This window comes from Ambystoma mexicanum, chromosome 13, assembly GCF_040938575.1.
Source record: "Ambystoma mexicanum isolate Mex_15411 chromosome 13, UKY_AmexF1_1, whole genome shotgun sequence".
Taxonomy (NCBI): Eukaryota; Metazoa; Chordata; class Amphibia; order Caudata; family Ambystomatidae; genus Ambystoma; species Ambystoma mexicanum.
Window position 1 is genome coordinate 139,000,939 of NC_090938.1, and position 16,963 is coordinate 139,017,901.

Genomic DNA, 16,963 nt, shown 5'->3' on the forward strand with positions numbered 1-16,963 from the left:
GTTGAACCCAGGCAGACTGCAGCTGTCGAGGGTCAGTATGTAGTTTAGGTGTTGGTACACTTCGACCTCTGAGTCCTGCTATGAGATGTAATGTGATGCCAATGGAGGTGAAGAAGTAGCTATGGCCAATGTGTACAACTAGATTAAATGAGGGCTTTTGCCCCTGCAGATGCTTACCGCAAGCATACCATTCTTATAGCTTTAGTCTCACTTTGTTCATATGTATGCTCTATTGACATATTGAGAATACATTCTTTCCAGTAGGAATGTCATGCACTGAGGTTTACCATAGTGGTAGCGGCCAATCACTGAGTACATAGAAATCACTGGGGCTGGACTACACATTGCCGTGGACTGCAATAAAGTTGAAGAGAATAATCGAAATCTCATCCTAATCACCGGGAAAATCAGTGAGTCTAGAAGGGAATATTTATGTAATTTACTGAATTATTACGGAAGAAACTGAACACTTTGCTCTTCAGATAGTATCTGCCAGTTTCCACATCTATTCTGAGACAAGCTATTTGTCATTGTGCTAGGATCCTCTGTTTCTGCTATGTTTTGTTTGTGTAGTGCCCATAAGCCTCCAGGTCACTTGGTGCGGGGTAGAAATTGGTAGTAAAGTAAAAAGGGGGTGGAGCAAGCCAGGATCCCTGGCCCCAGTGGTATCGACCGGCAGGGGCGGATATGGTTCCTTGGGTTGCATGATATCAAAAGCAAGGCTTCACTTAAGGTACTGATATTCAGATTTTAAGTTGTGTACTCAGAAAGAGTAAAGAAGCCATTCATGTAGGTAGTCTCATTGGACTCCAGACAGAAGTACACAGAGTGTATTCAAAAATCTATGTCAGACAATGGCCCTCATTACAAGTTTCCCGGAAAAACGCTGGTAGTTTCAGCGTGCTGTGTTTTCTGAATCTTGGTGCATGTATCCCCGCTATTGTGTGTTCTGAATCTAGGTGCATTTCTCCCCACTACTATATGCTCTGAATCTAGGTGCATTCATCCTATACCGTGTATTCTGAATCTATGCGCATTTTTCCTCTGCTGTATGCTGTGAATCTATGTGCATGCTTCCCACTGTGGTGTGTCCCTGATCTAGGTGCATTCCTACCACTACCGTTTATTCTGAAGCTAGATGCATTCTCCCACTTCCAGACAGCATGCCTTAAACCGCCCAGATCAGAGCGGCATGCTGGTGCGCAGAAACCAAAAAAAGACTGACCCAGCCAACCTTCGCCCTCTTCTGCCACCAGCCCGCTCCTCTCCCCCTTGACTGCAGCCAGTTAAACACTTACATACCCCCAATACCAAGCCCCCCGACTAGACCCCCTCGATGCAGCTCTCTCTCTTCCCAAATCAGAGCCGCACGCTGGCAAACTATAATTGGAAACCCCGAACCATCCTGCCACTTTCCCATCTCCCCTCTCCAGCCCCCCAACCCAACCACGCATCCATGCACACCCCCAAACCTATTCTCTGTTTCTACCTCTACCCACAGCCCACTCACAAACCCCCCGCAACTCAAGCGTCCCATTACTAAATGCAGAAAGGGCCACCCTAGCCAACACTCCAATCTTAACAGCCCCCCACACACCTGTCTATCCTCCTGTGAACTCCCCTACGTTCCCCTGCCACCTCCCAACTCCTCGCCCCCAACCCCAGTCCTGCAACAACACACCCAGTGAGCCTAGCCTGGTCCGACCCTCCAACTCACCACTCTTCTCCAGCAACACACACGCCCACCCCTGCCTTTATCCGCAACACACTACCACCCCGGAAACCAAACCTGCTCTCTTGCATACTCATCAATGCCAGGTTTGTCTCCAAAAACAAATGTAACATCTTTGACTTTATCACAGACGACCACCCAGACATCTTCTTCATCACAGAGACCTGGTTTTCTGACGATTACAAACCTACTGCACATGAGGCCTTCCCCCCAGGGTACAACCTGATTGTACAGAACAGATCCAGAAGAGGTGGTGAGGTGGCCATCCTTCACAAACACCAGATCCCACTCATGCTCCGGGACAACTTTGCCTGCAACACTGATTGTGAATCTCTGCTTCTAAAATTCCAACTCTCCCCTTTTATTACCCACAGCTGTGTACTCTTATACACACCACCAGGCTACAACAGGATTTTTGCAGACACCCTCAGTGACGCATTATCGACCACCTTTATCCAGCATCCTTCTGTCACTATAGCAGGAGATTGCAACATCTGGTTCAACATTCCCTCAAACCCCATGACCCGCTCTCTCACTGATAACCTAGAAGCCCTCTACTTGACACAACTCATATGTCTCCCCACCCACTCCGCAGGCCACACCCTCGATGTACCACAAACCTCATAGCCATCCTTCCCCCACCCCACAATCTGAACAGATAAATCTGCAATCCTCTTCTACCGCCTGACCTCTCCACCCTCTCTCCCGGCTCAAAAGCCTGCCTTCTCCAACCCCTCCCTCCAACACCCCTCTCTGGAACAAAATCACCATTGACCCGGATCTAGCTAACTCCCTCCTATACTCGCTACCAGCTCTCTCACTCCAGGAAGGTCCTCTCATCATCAAACTCTTCGATCACTGGTTCTCCGGCACCCTCACCCCAACGAAAAATATCTCTCGGAGACTGAGCTTCAAAACCAAGAGGTACACAACCAACCTCTTGTCTGAGTCTGAAGCACTGACTGGAGTGGACCTGGAGAACCAATCCCGCTCCTCAAAACAAATCCTCTCTTGCTAGACTGACAAGGGCTTACCGGTCAGAAATTAGGAAAGCCAAGAAAACATTCTACAGGAACTGAATCGGCAACTCCCGTAACCCAACCCAGGAACTGCACAGACTCATAGCAGAATTCAAGACGCTAGGTTGCTCAACTCCACCCCCCGCACCAAATCCCAATCTCTCTGCGACCCTCTGTCCAAACACTTCCACAAAATTGCTATTGATAGATATATTGCCATCTATTCAAAACTAGCACTGACGCCCCCAACACCCTGCCTTTTTCCACCAAACCCCAGACCTGCCACCTTCTCTGTTCCATTCTTCTCCACTTTCTCCCCCATCTAACACCCTGAGTTCTTCAAGCTCCTATCGCAAAGCCGTCCGTTAGGCTCTCCCTGCGACTCTTCTCCCACGCTATTCTCAAGAACATCCAACAACAACATATGCATGCTACATTACACGGTCCATCATTAACCTGGCCTTCTCCTCAGGAATCTTCCCAAAAGCCTTCCAAACGTCTTACGTCAAACCTCTCCTCAAAAAACCTTTGCTCGACCCACTCCTCCCCCAGAACTACCAGCCTATTTCCAACACCCGCTTCATTGCCAAACTCCTGGACCGCACTGCAGACACACAGCTCTGCCTCTTCACAGAATCCAGCAACCTTCTTAACCGGGCCCAAAAAGGCTTCAGACCCTCTAAGGAACCGATTCGTCTCTTCTGTCGGTTTGGGATGACCTAAAAAGAAGAGCATACATGGAAGGGTGTGCTGCTCTCATCCTTCTCGACCTATCCGCTGCCATCAACACCATTGACCACACTAGACTCACAGACAGGCTACACTCGTTAGGAATCAAAGAATCTGCTCTAACAAGGATCTACTCCTTCGTCTGAAATGGCTCTCAAATTATGCTCCTCGCCTCTTTCTCTTCCTTCTCTAGCTCTGTGCCGAAAAAGGGCCCTCAGAGGGCCTCCCTGTCCCACCTACTCTTCAATATCTACTTTAGCCCACTCCCTGCACTCAACCTATCTCATAACCTCATCTGCTACAACTACGCAGATGACAACCAGATCCTCCTCAAGATCCCCAAATCGCCAGCTACCACTTGCCGGAAGTTACCGGACTTCTCTTTCTGCCTTTCTGATATCGACCACTGGATGCCAACCAAGCACCTCCTCCTCGACCCTGGCAAAAATGATGCGAAAAATCCACTCACCTTCCCCAACCCTTTACCGTGGCCACATCCCCTAGGATCCACCCCTGCAACATCCACTTCTATCCCTCCCACCACATCAACTGTGTCCAGAACCTGCCTTTTCCACCTATGCATGCTCAGGCGAATCTTCCCATACCTCACCTACCCACACTGAAGCTCTTCCATCCTTGCCATCATCCATTCCGCATAGACTATGCAAACTCCCATTATCTAGGCGCTCTGGCATTCCAGCTCAGAAATCTCCAAGGAATCCAAAACGCGGCAGCTCATTCCTACTTGGACTCTCACTGAGAGAACATATCAGCCCCGCACTCAGAACACTGTACTGGCTCCCTATGGGCCGACGGACTACCTTTAAAGGCATGTGCATCACTCACGGTGCCCTCCACAACATCGGACCCGAATTCCTCTAGGATAAATTCACACGCTATAACCCACCAGGAACCTCAGATCTGGCTCTGCTCTTCTCCTCGTCATCCCCCATTACAACTCCACCGGATTGGGAGGATCTTAGTTCTCCATCCATGCCACTTCCATCTGGAACTTGCTTCCTCTCCACACCCGCCTCATTAATAACCACTTATTTCCGAAAGGCGCTCAAAACGTGGCTACTCCCTATGGAAACTTGAAACCCTCACCCTATCCACATCATCACAGCCTCATTTGCATACACTGTCATTCGCATCTATACACCAAGACATCACGTATGCAGAGGATTCCAGCTGTTGTTGTGCCGGCCCACCCTGCACAAATCAAAAACACTGACAGCCCTTTTATACATGAACCCAGAGGCGGATTCAGTCCGTTGTCATGGTGGCCCGCTCTACTGACCACTCTCTGTACATGAATACACATGTCTCCGGGCCGCCTTCACTCCGACTGGTGCTTTCAGGCTACTTGTATACAACCCTTGACAGTCTAAGGATAGCTGGTACCATACCAAAGAAAAGTGATAGGATAGTGCCTCAGAGCACGAAATATGCACTGGGCTCCCGCCCTTACTTCCCATCTGGGCTGCACACCTCGAGGACCCATACTAGTAGCCCATTCCGTGTCAAAGATCTAAGGGGATTGCCAACAAAGCACTCAGAAGGTCCTTGAAAGCATAAGCACATGGACGACAACTTGTCTACTACAATTACAAGACGTATTAAACCAACATGCCTTGTTCCAATATAGAGATACCTCAGGATTTACAGATGAACTTGACACCAACTACTTCAAAGATAATTGCAAATTAAGAAATACGAAGACCTGCACAGGTCCGGCTCCAGAAGAGATTGCGATGTCTAGCACTAGTATCTTCGAAGAATTCTTAAGGTAAGACGGATTGAGGGGTGGGCTATATTCTGCACCCGGTCAGATCTGCGGGTGGACACTTTTGCAGCACCTTATGCGCCCTAGAAGATATATGATGGTAATCTATCCATTGCAATTATAAGACCCATAAATCAGCCAATGTAACTCATAACGATATATGCAGGTATCCTTGTTTCTCCATTAGAAGACGCCGGATGTTAGCCTATTCTGGAATTTGGAAAATACAGAGGAAGATTATAAGGGTAGCTTACCTGTTGCGCTAGAAAACCCTTGACTCTAGATGTTAGAGCAGCCGGGCATCCAAGCTTAAAATACTGCATAAAATAGCGGCCTATTTAGCGCCAATGGACTTTGAGAGCAGCCTGTCTATAATGCCTAGAATAGCATATGAGGGTAGCTGGTCTTCTTCACACAGATGACTGGATAAGACAGCGAGATCAAGGATAAGCTCCATCTGAGTTTAAGGTATGTATAAACACACCACTTTGGTGGACATCTGCCACAGGCACGGCTTTCCATCCACACACTTTAGAATGCAGCTACAACTACAAAGAATGTGGTCCAGCTGGACACGTAATAATTTTGCCCTTGTTAATTTTTGGCCTAGCTGGGCACACATCGTTTCTCTTGAACTAGCATTCTGTCGGGAGTCCCCTCAGCACCCTCCCACATGCCTGACCTCTTGGGTTGCTTGCTCAAGCCTGGCCGGCCCACCTAACTCCTAGTCTTGGGCAAATGCACACACGTACTTAAGCCTGTCTTAGAATGTTCCCATACCTGGACTTCGTTCCACGAGGGCGTTAGCTACCAAAAAGCGGGTTAAGGCCATACAAATGGGAAAAGGCGCTATGTAAATGACAACTATAATACAATTTTACTGTCTCATTTTGAAAGTTTGAAATAAAAGGATTTTTCAAGGAATTAAAATGTAGCACTCATATTAATCGGGTTTTTTTAGGTAAGTAAAAATACTTTTTCATTTTAAAAACATAGGGATTTTTTTGTATGCCTAGTAATTAACATAAATGAAAAGATTTTTTTAACCTTATATGCCTTAACTCCTAAATGTAGTTTGTGGTGCTGGTCCCTCTGACCTCAATGCCTTAACACAGCAGTGGAGGCAACAACAAGGGGCAGGCACCTGTCTGTCTTATCAGCTGTTTATTGTTGGGAGTATTGGCCCAATTTTAGGGAGCAAAACAGGCAGTAAGGTCACTTATCTGGAGGGCTTGATCAAGTATTAAAACAGATTTCTAGTCCAATCCTGTGTCGATGTCAAAGTGACAGTTTTGTTTCTGCTCCCACTTTTCCAGATCAGTATTCCTGGGTTATGTTGCATATTTATCATGATTTGCAAACTTAAAATAGGAAATGAATGTGGAGCGTGTGTATTCACTTGTTCCTTTCATTGCTTGTATAGACCATAATTGAAATTGTTTAGTTACAATTAAAAGAGAATGAAACCAATGGTTCCTCACAAGGATGTGATTTACATATTTATGTTGACCATTTTCAAAAGCACTGAAGGGAATTTCAAATGTATACAAAGGTCCAGAATGAAGGCAGATGCGAAATCCTGTACAGTTGCTTCACTTTCAAACTGCTGTTTTTGTGCTAGTCATTAACAAAAGTACCCATAAAGGTTTGTTTGGAAAATATGCACACAGGCATGCACACGCGCATACATCTTATCTATATGTAATTCTGTATATGTGTGTGTATATACGTACGCCCATGCACGCTCACACACTCACTATAGATATAATTACATATCGAAATAAACCCCCATCAATCATATAGTCCCTATATACAGAATTCATGCCAGAACTATTCCATCAATTGCACATTTCTTAAGCTCTGGGAATTTTTATGTACAGTGTTGGCAGCCGCCAATGGACCCCTTTTATTTATCCAAGCGCAAATCCCTGTCTCTGCATAAAGACATCACTTCACAAGCATTTTAACATAGTTGTTGGAAAAAGCAAAGGGGGTAAAACACTTTAGCAGAGCTTAGCAAGATCTGGCATGAGATCAGAGGAAAGGACCGCACTATTGCCCAGGGATCGCATTCGCTGTCAATCAAACTGCTGCAGACTAATCCCAACCCACCCTTATTCGGTGAGCAGCCCCCTCCTTCTAAGACCATACTCCGCTCTCTCACAGTGAAAAGAGTGGTCATGAATCTGCTGACTGAGCCAAGCACTTTCCCTGTAAGCACAATTCTGCAAAGCAATAAGTATATCCAGGTTCTGACCTTCGAAACTCGTAAGTAAGCCGTTGCCTCTGCCCACCTACCCTGCCCTAGTGGGCTGGAGGTAAATGTTATGGTATTATAGAGGGGATGCAACTGTGGAGCTCTTTCAAAGTAACCCCTCAAAGCACACTGGATATGGTCTATCGTCACACACTTTGGAGAATTTGTGACAGTACTACTCAGCTAGTCTGGTGACCTCGCCTGGTCTGAGATGTATTAGCAGTACCTCAACCTTTCTGTTGTATATCACTAAACCACACCTTCCACAGCTAAGGTATGTGCCAAGATGACTTCCCTGATGTACATCACCAGTATTCCTATAATGCACAGTGGGCCCTCACAATGAGATCATTTTGCTTTGGACACCTCAATGAGGCATTTCACCTGTACATCGAATGATGTAAACTCATGCCTTGCAGACCTCAAATAAAGTAATTCATCGGACACCCCAGGCTTTGAGGAGTAATAGCTAGAGGCCATCCAAGGAAACAAATGAAATTGGTACCTTATATTGCGCTTCATGCCAGTGTCCAGCCTCTAAGCGCGGGACTTTGTATCGAACCTGTGCTGTCCAGTGTTGTCTTGCTTGCAAGTTGCCCCTGAGCTATTCTCCCAGCCTCAGAGCTTACATGTAGTGTGGCATCAGGTTCTTTACATGAGGCATGTTGCATAGTATCCAGAACTTACGTGGCATATAGGACCAGGCCAGAAAGGTGATAGAGACATGACAAGAAATGAATCACAACTCATGAAGTCTTTACACAGCATTTATGGTCAGTCTCTGCATACCAAACAAGTTATTTATCACAAGGCTCTTGTGAGATGTGTGTGTGTCTAGTTCTACAAACTACAGATACCACCTGAGCTGCATCACAAGCCTATGCAGAACTTCACCCGTCCACTTCATCTTGACAGCATCTCAAAGGCGCAAATGGGCAGTTGATCACATGGCTAACTCCCATATTCCTCACCAGCGCCCCTTCCCCTTCTGCATGCATGCAGAGTACCCAAGAAGAATATTGTTTCCCATTGTTCCTCACTCTGGGAAATGCGGCCTGCTCTCAATTCTCCTCCCAGACGTGTGTCACTCTGCCAAATCTATGCCACTATCTATGCCCTGGTTCGTGTAAAAGTGGAAGCAGCAGGCCAGCGCTCACGTTTGCAGTCTCGCTGGTTCTTGGTCAGTTCAAAGCCAGGCCTGCACTCACAGGCGATGCCCTTCGGAGTTTCGCGGCAGATGTGTGAGCAGCCATGATTCTTGTTCATACAGTTCATTCCTTCTGGAAGAGAAAACAAATGAACAGATAACATGTACCAGATCCACTGAGTAAAATGCATAAACAAACATGTTACACGCCAATATTAATCATTCGTGTTCATATAAGCCAGATTCCAAGCAATTACAGGTGTTTTTAATTATTTTTTGTTAAATGGTACTCGATTTCTAGAACTTAGAAGGATAAAAAGGTAAGTCAGAACTGCTTGCAAAGTGCACACTGGCCCTGTGTCAGACACAGCGATGCAGCTGCCTAGCTAGCCACCTTCTGCGCTTGCTGCATCAGTCCTCGCTGCAATCACCCAGAAAGGCTCGGGTATGGATGCTCTTGTCTTCTGACTCCAGCAATGCTGATTGTGTACTTATTAACATGTCTTCACCTAATATATTTGTTGTAGGCTGTGCACCTTTTCCTCTGGCTTGATCTGACCAGCGGGGATTCCTATTACACTTCATCTTATAACAAATATCAATCGAGTACATTCCTCTTCGAATTTGATTCGCCCTTTAGTAAAATGATAGCATGTAATTTACCCAAGTGCAATTTACCGATCCTAAATATAAAGCGTGCAAAAGTCTGGAGCCCCTCCCCTCTCCATCTCTGAAGTATCACTTTACACCAGTTCCTCTCCCCCTTCTCCCAATAATCGACCCCAGCAGCTGCACACTTGCCCTGCTGCCTGGCCACCCGTTCTGCGGGTCAGCCCCTTTCATTAATATGTGCTCAACAGGTTCGGACTGACCTATAGGGAAATAGGGCAACGCCTAGCCAAAAACGTGTCGGCCAGTTGGTTTGGTCAAAGTGGGCCCCTTTTTTGGCTAATGTGGTCCACGTTGATGAGTTACTTCACCCAATGGGTGTCTGGACTACCAAATTAGAGTACTCTGCTGTCTGTGTCAACGAGGTGGATCACCCCCTGCTTTACCAGCTAGAGTCACGACTCCCCCCACCTTACTAGCAGCGCTGGCCGACTCAACTATTAAGACGCAAACTGGACAGCCAAAGACTGCTCATACAAGCTCCACCTCCAGTGTACCAGCTCAGAAAATGTCACTCTGCAATCAGAGTGCCTGTGAGTGGTCCCCTTGGTACAAGTATCTGTGTGCCCCCCCTGCCCCCCGTGAGTATCTGTGTGCCCCCCTCCTGCCCCCCGTGAGTATCTGTGTGCCCCCGTGAGTATCTGTGTGCCCCCCCTGCCCCCCGTGAGTATTTGTGTCCCCCCTGCCCCCCCTGCCCCCGTGAGTATCTGTGTGCCCCCCTGCCCCCCGTGTGTATCTGAGTGCCCCCTGCCCCGTGAGTATCTGTGTGCCCCCCTCCCCCCCTGCCCCCTGTGAGTATCTGTGTGCCCCCCCTACCCCCCGTGAGTATCTGTGTGCCCCCCTCCCCCCGTGAGTGTCTGTTTGCCCCCCCTCCCCCCCTGAGATTCTGTTTGCCCCCCATGAGTATCTGTGTGCACCCTGCTTGCCCCCCCCTCTTGCTCTGCGCTCCACCCCCTCCTCATTTCCATCCTCTTCAACTTCCTCCTACTCCCCCCTCCTTTTCTCCCCCCTCTTAGACTTACCCCTCCTAGCACTTACTCCTATCATCTGTTCCGTGACTCTTGATAGCAGCTTGTCTGTCTCCCCCCCCTTTTGTTCTCCCCCTCCCCCCTCCCCTACTTTTCAATTTGTCACTGACTTTTTGCTCAGTAGCGTGTCTTGTTCTCCTTCCCCCCTCCGTCCACTTGCCTCCCACCCCGCCTCTTGTTACCTACCACCTGCACTGCGTGAATTGTCGTCAGACTTAGTAATGTTACTGCTTGCTCTGTTTTCCTTCCTTTCCATCACCTCTTGCCTTACTTGTTCTATGCACTTGCACTATCAGAAATGTCGACAGGCCTATTATGATAGTTTTTTCACATTCTGTATTGTTTCAAGGACTTTTGCTGAATGTAACTGTATTTTTCCTATGTCCCCTCCCTCCTTGAAGCGCTTTGAAACACATTGTGTATAGGCGCTATATAAATAAACTATCATATCATATCATGCGTCTTGTAGTGTTGACCAGTGTTATTGATTCTTTAAAATGCACAATTTGCATCACAGTTTAACAAAAAAAAAACTTGGATATTACTCAATAGATATGTGACAAAAGGAATGAATTGCCATTTGCAAATGTGGGCCACTTTATCATTGGTGCCCGAGACAATGGAATTCCCCAGTCCGACCCTGGTGCTCACCTACATTTTCTTGTGTTTCGTTGGCCCTTGTCCCCGCAATGTCTGTGCCCGTCCCTCTGTCACGACATCTTCCTCCCCATTTCCATCAACCGTGAGGAAAGACGCTTCCCCAGTGCTCTGTCCTGTGGGAAGCTCCTCTCTTGTTTACATTGGAGTCTTTTGCAAGTGCCTACGGGAGTAGTGGTGTGAATGGAGCCTTGATTGAAATTGTGTTCTGTGAACTCCCTCCATCTCGCATTTCTTTCTGTAGACCCCCAGAAACATTACCTCCAGCATGAATGAACCGTCCTACTTCATTCCACTTCCCCCTGATCCTTCAGCTAGTTTTCGAATGTGACTATCAATTACTCACCGCTCATTTTATTGCACTAGAAATCAAAGGACTTTACAAGCACATAAATCCAAGTCTACGCTTTTCATCATGAGTGTGATAGACCAGCCAGATAACAGTGATTTTGCGATGCCGCGAAATCGGCAGTTTTTGCAAAAACAGTGAAACACCCCCCAAAACGGCCGTTGCTTTAAAAAACACAAAGCCACGAGGAGAAATGTTCTCAACTTTTGCACATCGCATCACCTGTGCCAAAAAAGTAGCACAATCCACAAAAGCTATTGGAATGGGCGTGCTAATATATGCACCCATTCAGATGGCCTTTTTTCACCTCTTTCCAGATTTGCAGATTTGCACAAATCAGGGGGCGTTTCTGCACATTTAAAAGCGCATTCCGAATGTACAAATAGGATGCGCTTTTAAATGTGCAGAAAACAAAGGCAGTCGCATGCACCTGCTTTAAACCGGCATGGGGGATGGGATGCGCACTGCATGACTGGGTCTTTCCTACAACTTCTTGTTTTGCTTTTAAAGTGTAACAGCAGAGGTGAACCGCTGCTGTCGCACTTGCATTTCTTTTCCTCAAACGGGATAGAAATGCTTTTTTTTGGGATCGCATTTTACAGTGACAGGCCCCATAAAGGCCCGTCACAGTGAAAGGCGCTGAGAGCCTGTTGAACATATTGGCCGGAAAGTGCTTCCGACACCAGTATATTCAAGGCGGCTGGCCAGCTCATCATTTGCGCTACAGCTCAGCGGCGTGGAAATGCACAGGCCACCTTTGAGAATAAGGTGGCCTGCTCATTTCCAAAAATGGGTCATCTAAAAATAGCATATCCTCTGCTCTATTTTCAGATGCCCTATTTGAGGATCTGGGCCAAAATGTACATTCTTCAAAAATGTAAAAATAGTCACAATATGAAAGGGGGAGTGATGGGTCAGATGGGGAGCGATATACAAGAAAGCAGAGGGAGACCATTGGGTCAGAGAGGAAAGCAGTGGGCAAGACGGCAGCAAAGAGGAAGCCGTGGGTCGGTGGGCCAGGAATCAGAGCGGGAACAGCAGCCCAGAAAGCACAGGGATCACAGGCTACAGGGGGAGTCGTTGGCCGAAAAGAGGCAGTGAGCTGAAGATTGGGAGAAAGGATGAGGCAAGAGCGTGATGAAATGGGAGACAGCATGCAAAATGGAGAAGCAGCCAGAAAGAATTAAGGACTGTAGATTGCGGGCGGAATTGGGTAGTGTACGGTGCGAGTATGATTTTGGGTGTGGCAGGGACTGGGGAGTGCACATTGTGACAGCATTTGAGGAAGGATAGCTCAGGGGCAACGCATTTGTCTTGGAAGCAAGACAACGCAGCGAAACACAGGTTTGAATCCCGCTCCTGTGCTTAGAAACCACTCTCTAGTATTAAGCGCGTTATAAAAGAACAATTATAATTATGTGCCAGAGTAAAAGGTTCAGAAGTGTAAATTGTGATGGGAAACTGGTGAGTGTGAGGGGTGTTGGTGAGAGAGGTGTTTGAGTGGCATAGAAGGGGAATATTTCCACCATTATAATTGATAATGATCAATACAGTTAATAATATTAAAAAGGGATGCAAATTAAACCACAAATATAGCACAAAACATTTTTAAATCAACATTACAAAGGCCAACCGTTTCAGTTACAGCCATTGACTTTAAATATAAATCTGATAAAAGAGGCACGCAGTTTAATAAGAAGAAAACTATACACACAAAATTAATCGGAACTACGCTAAAGAAGATTAAAATGTCGAGTTCCCTGGTAAAGACTGAGTGCTCGAAATACATGGCGAGAAGAATCCTATCATGAATACATGTTTTTGAATACAGAAAAGACAATTCTTGAATATGTAAGTGTTTCCATTATATTTACAATCATGAGAAAATATGAGGAATGTTTGGTTTTAAACTTAATTTATTAGGACAATAGATTCAAATCCAGGCATACCAAATTAAGCTTTCCAAAGATGAAAAGAATCAAAGCATTCACTGCAAAAGAAGTATATTAGCCAAAGCACAATGCCGGACTGAAGAGCAAGAGCATGAAAAAAAAATAAACCTGCTCAAATGATGAAGCAAGGGGACGAAACTTTTTGAGTTTTGTTACAAAGTCCACTGCCTTATTTCTAGGGCTACCCGAAGCTATCTTGCCCGTGGATGTGCTTACTTCAGTAGGGTCTTGATTGAGCCTCTGCCCGTGTCCATTCAGGTTTCTTGGGCTCCCGCCTTATATGTCAATGTCACTTAGTTCTCTAGGGTTTCTCAAAGCCCTCTGGCCCCCTGATACAGTAAATGTAGCGGGGCCTTGGCTGGGTGTTTGCTGTATTCAGCGTTTGGGTTTCTCAGGCTCTGTAACCCTCTTGGCTTCTCCAACAATCGGGGACACAGCTGCTCGCCCCTCTCCCTGGTGGTATCGTCTCAGGAGTGTCCGTTGCCCTTTTCCTGCCCGGCTCAGCAGTCGGCACACTTCTCATGTGGAGGTTGGTGATCCAATCTCTCTGTGGCAGTCAGTTAACAGCCCGCAGGTCCACCACAGCTCCAGTGTGGTTGCACTAGTTTCTCTAAAGCCTCTTCTCATTCCCAGCTTCGGCTTCATTGTCGCTCGGGACGCCAGTCTTCTAGCATCTTGCTAGCAATCCGCTCACTCTCCACGCTACTGCCGGCTCCACGGTTTAGCATGGCTTTGCCCTCCAGGATGTCGTCCCGTCAGAGCCTCGCCTCTACGTAAGAGTCTCTCTCCTCCAGTCAAGGTTCTTTGTCTTTTTATGTTTGTTACCAATAACGAAAGGGGTGTGTTGTTCCTCTTTGGCTTTTGGGCTAGAGGGCATCCAGCATTACCTGAAACCAAAGAGATTGAAGTAATGTCACTGCTGTTTGAATCCAACACAGAGGTAACCGCAGTCCTTTTGATTCCCATATATGCAGACAATGTATAGGAATGGGAGTCCTTGTCCCCTAGAGGGGAGTCACTCCCAGTAAGGTCCCACTTTCCCAAACCCCTGGGGAGGGTCTTGCTTAGCAGACTCACATACCTAGCCTGAAAGGGGGTGCGCTCCCCTCTGGGGAGAAGAATGGAAAGTCCAGATTCATCACACATCCCACAAAGAAGGTACGCAAACCGGTTGCCGTACTAATTCTACGTGACATAGGTTGGTAACCTGAGTAAGGAACTGGTTGAGTAAAATGTACCACAGTGGGCTGAAGTATGGAGTTCAATCTTGGAAACTAAGTGGCAAATGAGCTGCCAGCCTCTGAGGAGGTTTTCATGACTACCACTGTTGTAGTGTTCTAAGAATGTAGCGTTACTGGACCTGCAAAGGTTCACCAAAAAAGTCTAACCAAGCATTTCCCTGGTAAAAAGGCTGGGCATGTAATGGGTAGACTAAGGATATCGCAAGCTTGGTGTACAGCACAGTTAACCTATACAAAAACATCCCAAGCAAAAGATTGTCCACAGACTAAGTATTAAAATACACACATTTATCAAAAAATGCATTAAGCCAAAGCATTAATAGATGAGTACAACTATATACACAAATACACACACATGCATTGAATCAGTCTGATTTCCCTTTGTTGGGAGCCTTATGGGCTCATTAGTTTTCCCAAAACAAATTAAGTTAAGCCAGGGTGTGCGACTGAAAAGACCTTACTCCCAAAAAACCTGCTCATGGTCATCGAATAGCCAACAGATATGGTGAGGATCCGTTGAAGTGTGTGGCAAAGCTACAAAAGAAAAGATATCGCTACTCTCTATAAGGAAGTAGTAGTGCGACACCAATGATTTAAAAGAGCTACAGGATCCCCCTGGACTAATAGCCTTAAGGACTAGCCTATGCTCCCATAACGAAATGAGTTACATAAAGGAGTTGTCATATGTTTTCTTCTTATAGAGCACAGACTAGGAGCTTGAAAAGGCACCTAGATGCGGAACAAGATCTGAATGAAATCTTGCAGATATAATGCCAGTTTCGATACCAGATTAGTGCGGGAATAGGAAGGTTTTTAAGCAACGCCCGCATTCCAGGTGATTTACAATTAGGCAGAGTGGGACAGAGCATTGCAAAGCCTGGGTGCCTTCACCGAGAATGAACGCCCACCCCATGTAACATATCTAGATTTAGAAACTGAGAAAAGCTCAGCTGAGGTCGAGTGCTGAACATGTGAGGGTAATTAATGTCAGAATATACAGCTGAAAAGGGAGGGAGCAAGGATACAGTAAGATTTGTGCACAAAACACAACGGCTTAAACGTCACAGGCAGCCAGTGTAGTGTCCAAAAAACTGAGGACACATTGGATCTGCACCCCAGGTGAAAGCGGGACAGCAGTTTTCTGGACCATTTGTAATTTGTGTATGGTAGATGTGGGCAACTAAATTGCATTGCAAGAATCCAGTCTGCTAGATGGAAAAGCGTGTAGCAGCTGGATCTTTTCAGGAAAACAAAAATACTGCAAGAGTCTTTTTAAAGAACATAACAAAGAACGAGGCTTTAGAGACTATCTAAATGTGGTGGTCCAGAGAGAGAGCAGGGGCCCTAGCCAGACCCCTAAATTCCACACTTTCTGTGATTGAATAGGGCAGGCACCAAGAGAGGAGTTAGTTAAAAAACAAAAAATATCCCACTTTCAAAAACAAGGTCAGAATCTCAAAGGAGTCAGCAGATATGCTGGGGTCCCGCTGAAGTAGGTGGGGAAGCTGCAAAAAAAATAATCTTTCCTAACACACTGCTCTTTTTCATTTCAGTGCTCTTCAATGCATTTATGAATGACATTCCAAAAAGCGCTGTTAGGGATGGAGACATTAAGTGGCTAAAACTCCAGTTGAGTGGAAATAATTTGGAGCAAACGAAAAAGAACAGGAGAAGTGATCTTAGAGACTGTGGTTATAATTCAATGGTGCTAAGGGCCCCTATTAAGGTCGCATAAACAAAAGGGCATTGAATACTGACGTAGGCAATAGATTGGCCAAGGAGAACACCTCCAAAACCACCCAAAGGTAAGAATTTAAAGATGAGAGATATGTCTTGCGGGAATCTAACTGAAGCCATGAGTGGCCTGATAAGGTATAAAGGAAACAACGTTGTCCAAATAACTCTTATGGGGTTAATGACTATGACAACAAATCAGCAGCTCTTGCAGAATCTTTTCTGACTGCCATCAACACCTTGTGCAAAACAGTTGCAAGTCTGATTTTCAGGTATCAGACTGCTAAGGACATCTAATGGAGGAAAGGGTGAAGAAAAATAACACCATGTAGAGTTAGTAGGTCACTGGTAAATGGGTGTTGTCTGGGGCATGTACTGACAGCTCTAGAAAGTGTGAATACCATATCCTCAGAGGCCACATAGGTGCCGCTAAAGTTGAACGGAAGTTCTAGGACCACTGGAGCTTCTGAATTACTTTTGCTATCAAAAGGAGATGAGGGAATGTGTGTCGCAGGTGCCTCTACAGAAGAGTAAACATGTGTCTTCTTGAGAGTCAGCACAATGCCCCATTTATAATGTGTAGGACATTTCTTACTATCATGTGTGCGGCAAAGGGATCCAGTAGGGGGTACACTTTCCATGAATATCTATTCTAGTATGGAT

General features: G+C 46.2%; 1 protein-coding gene and 1 long non-coding RNA gene across 8 annotated transcripts in view; one reads left to right on the top strand and one right to left on the bottom strand.

Moving 5' to 3' along the window:
• Positions 1 to 16,963, bottom strand: part of SCUBE3 (signal peptide, CUB domain and EGF like domain containing 3) — a 785,923-nt gene that overhangs the window by 384,177 nt on the left and 384,783 nt on the right. For 5 of the 7 annotated variants that reach the window (XM_069633480.1, XM_069633479.1, XM_069633478.1 and 2 more), the window contains exon 5: positions 8,681 to 8,803. In XM_069633480.1, the coding sequence (XP_069489581.1) occupies positions 8,681 to 8,803 (123 nt within the window). The remainder of the gene's footprint in view (positions 1 to 8,680; positions 8,804 to 16,963) is intronic. The other 2 variants (XM_069633481.1, XM_069633476.1) reach the window with 1 other exon arrangement.
• Positions 1 to 16,963, top strand: part of LOC138520989 (uncharacterized) — a 162,600-nt gene that overhangs the window by 54,224 nt on the left and 91,413 nt on the right. The window contains exon 4 of the long non-coding RNA XR_011282902.1: positions 5,129 to 5,269. This is a non-coding gene — a long non-coding RNA (uncharacterized lncRNA). The remainder of the gene's footprint in view (positions 1 to 5,128; positions 5,270 to 16,963) is intronic.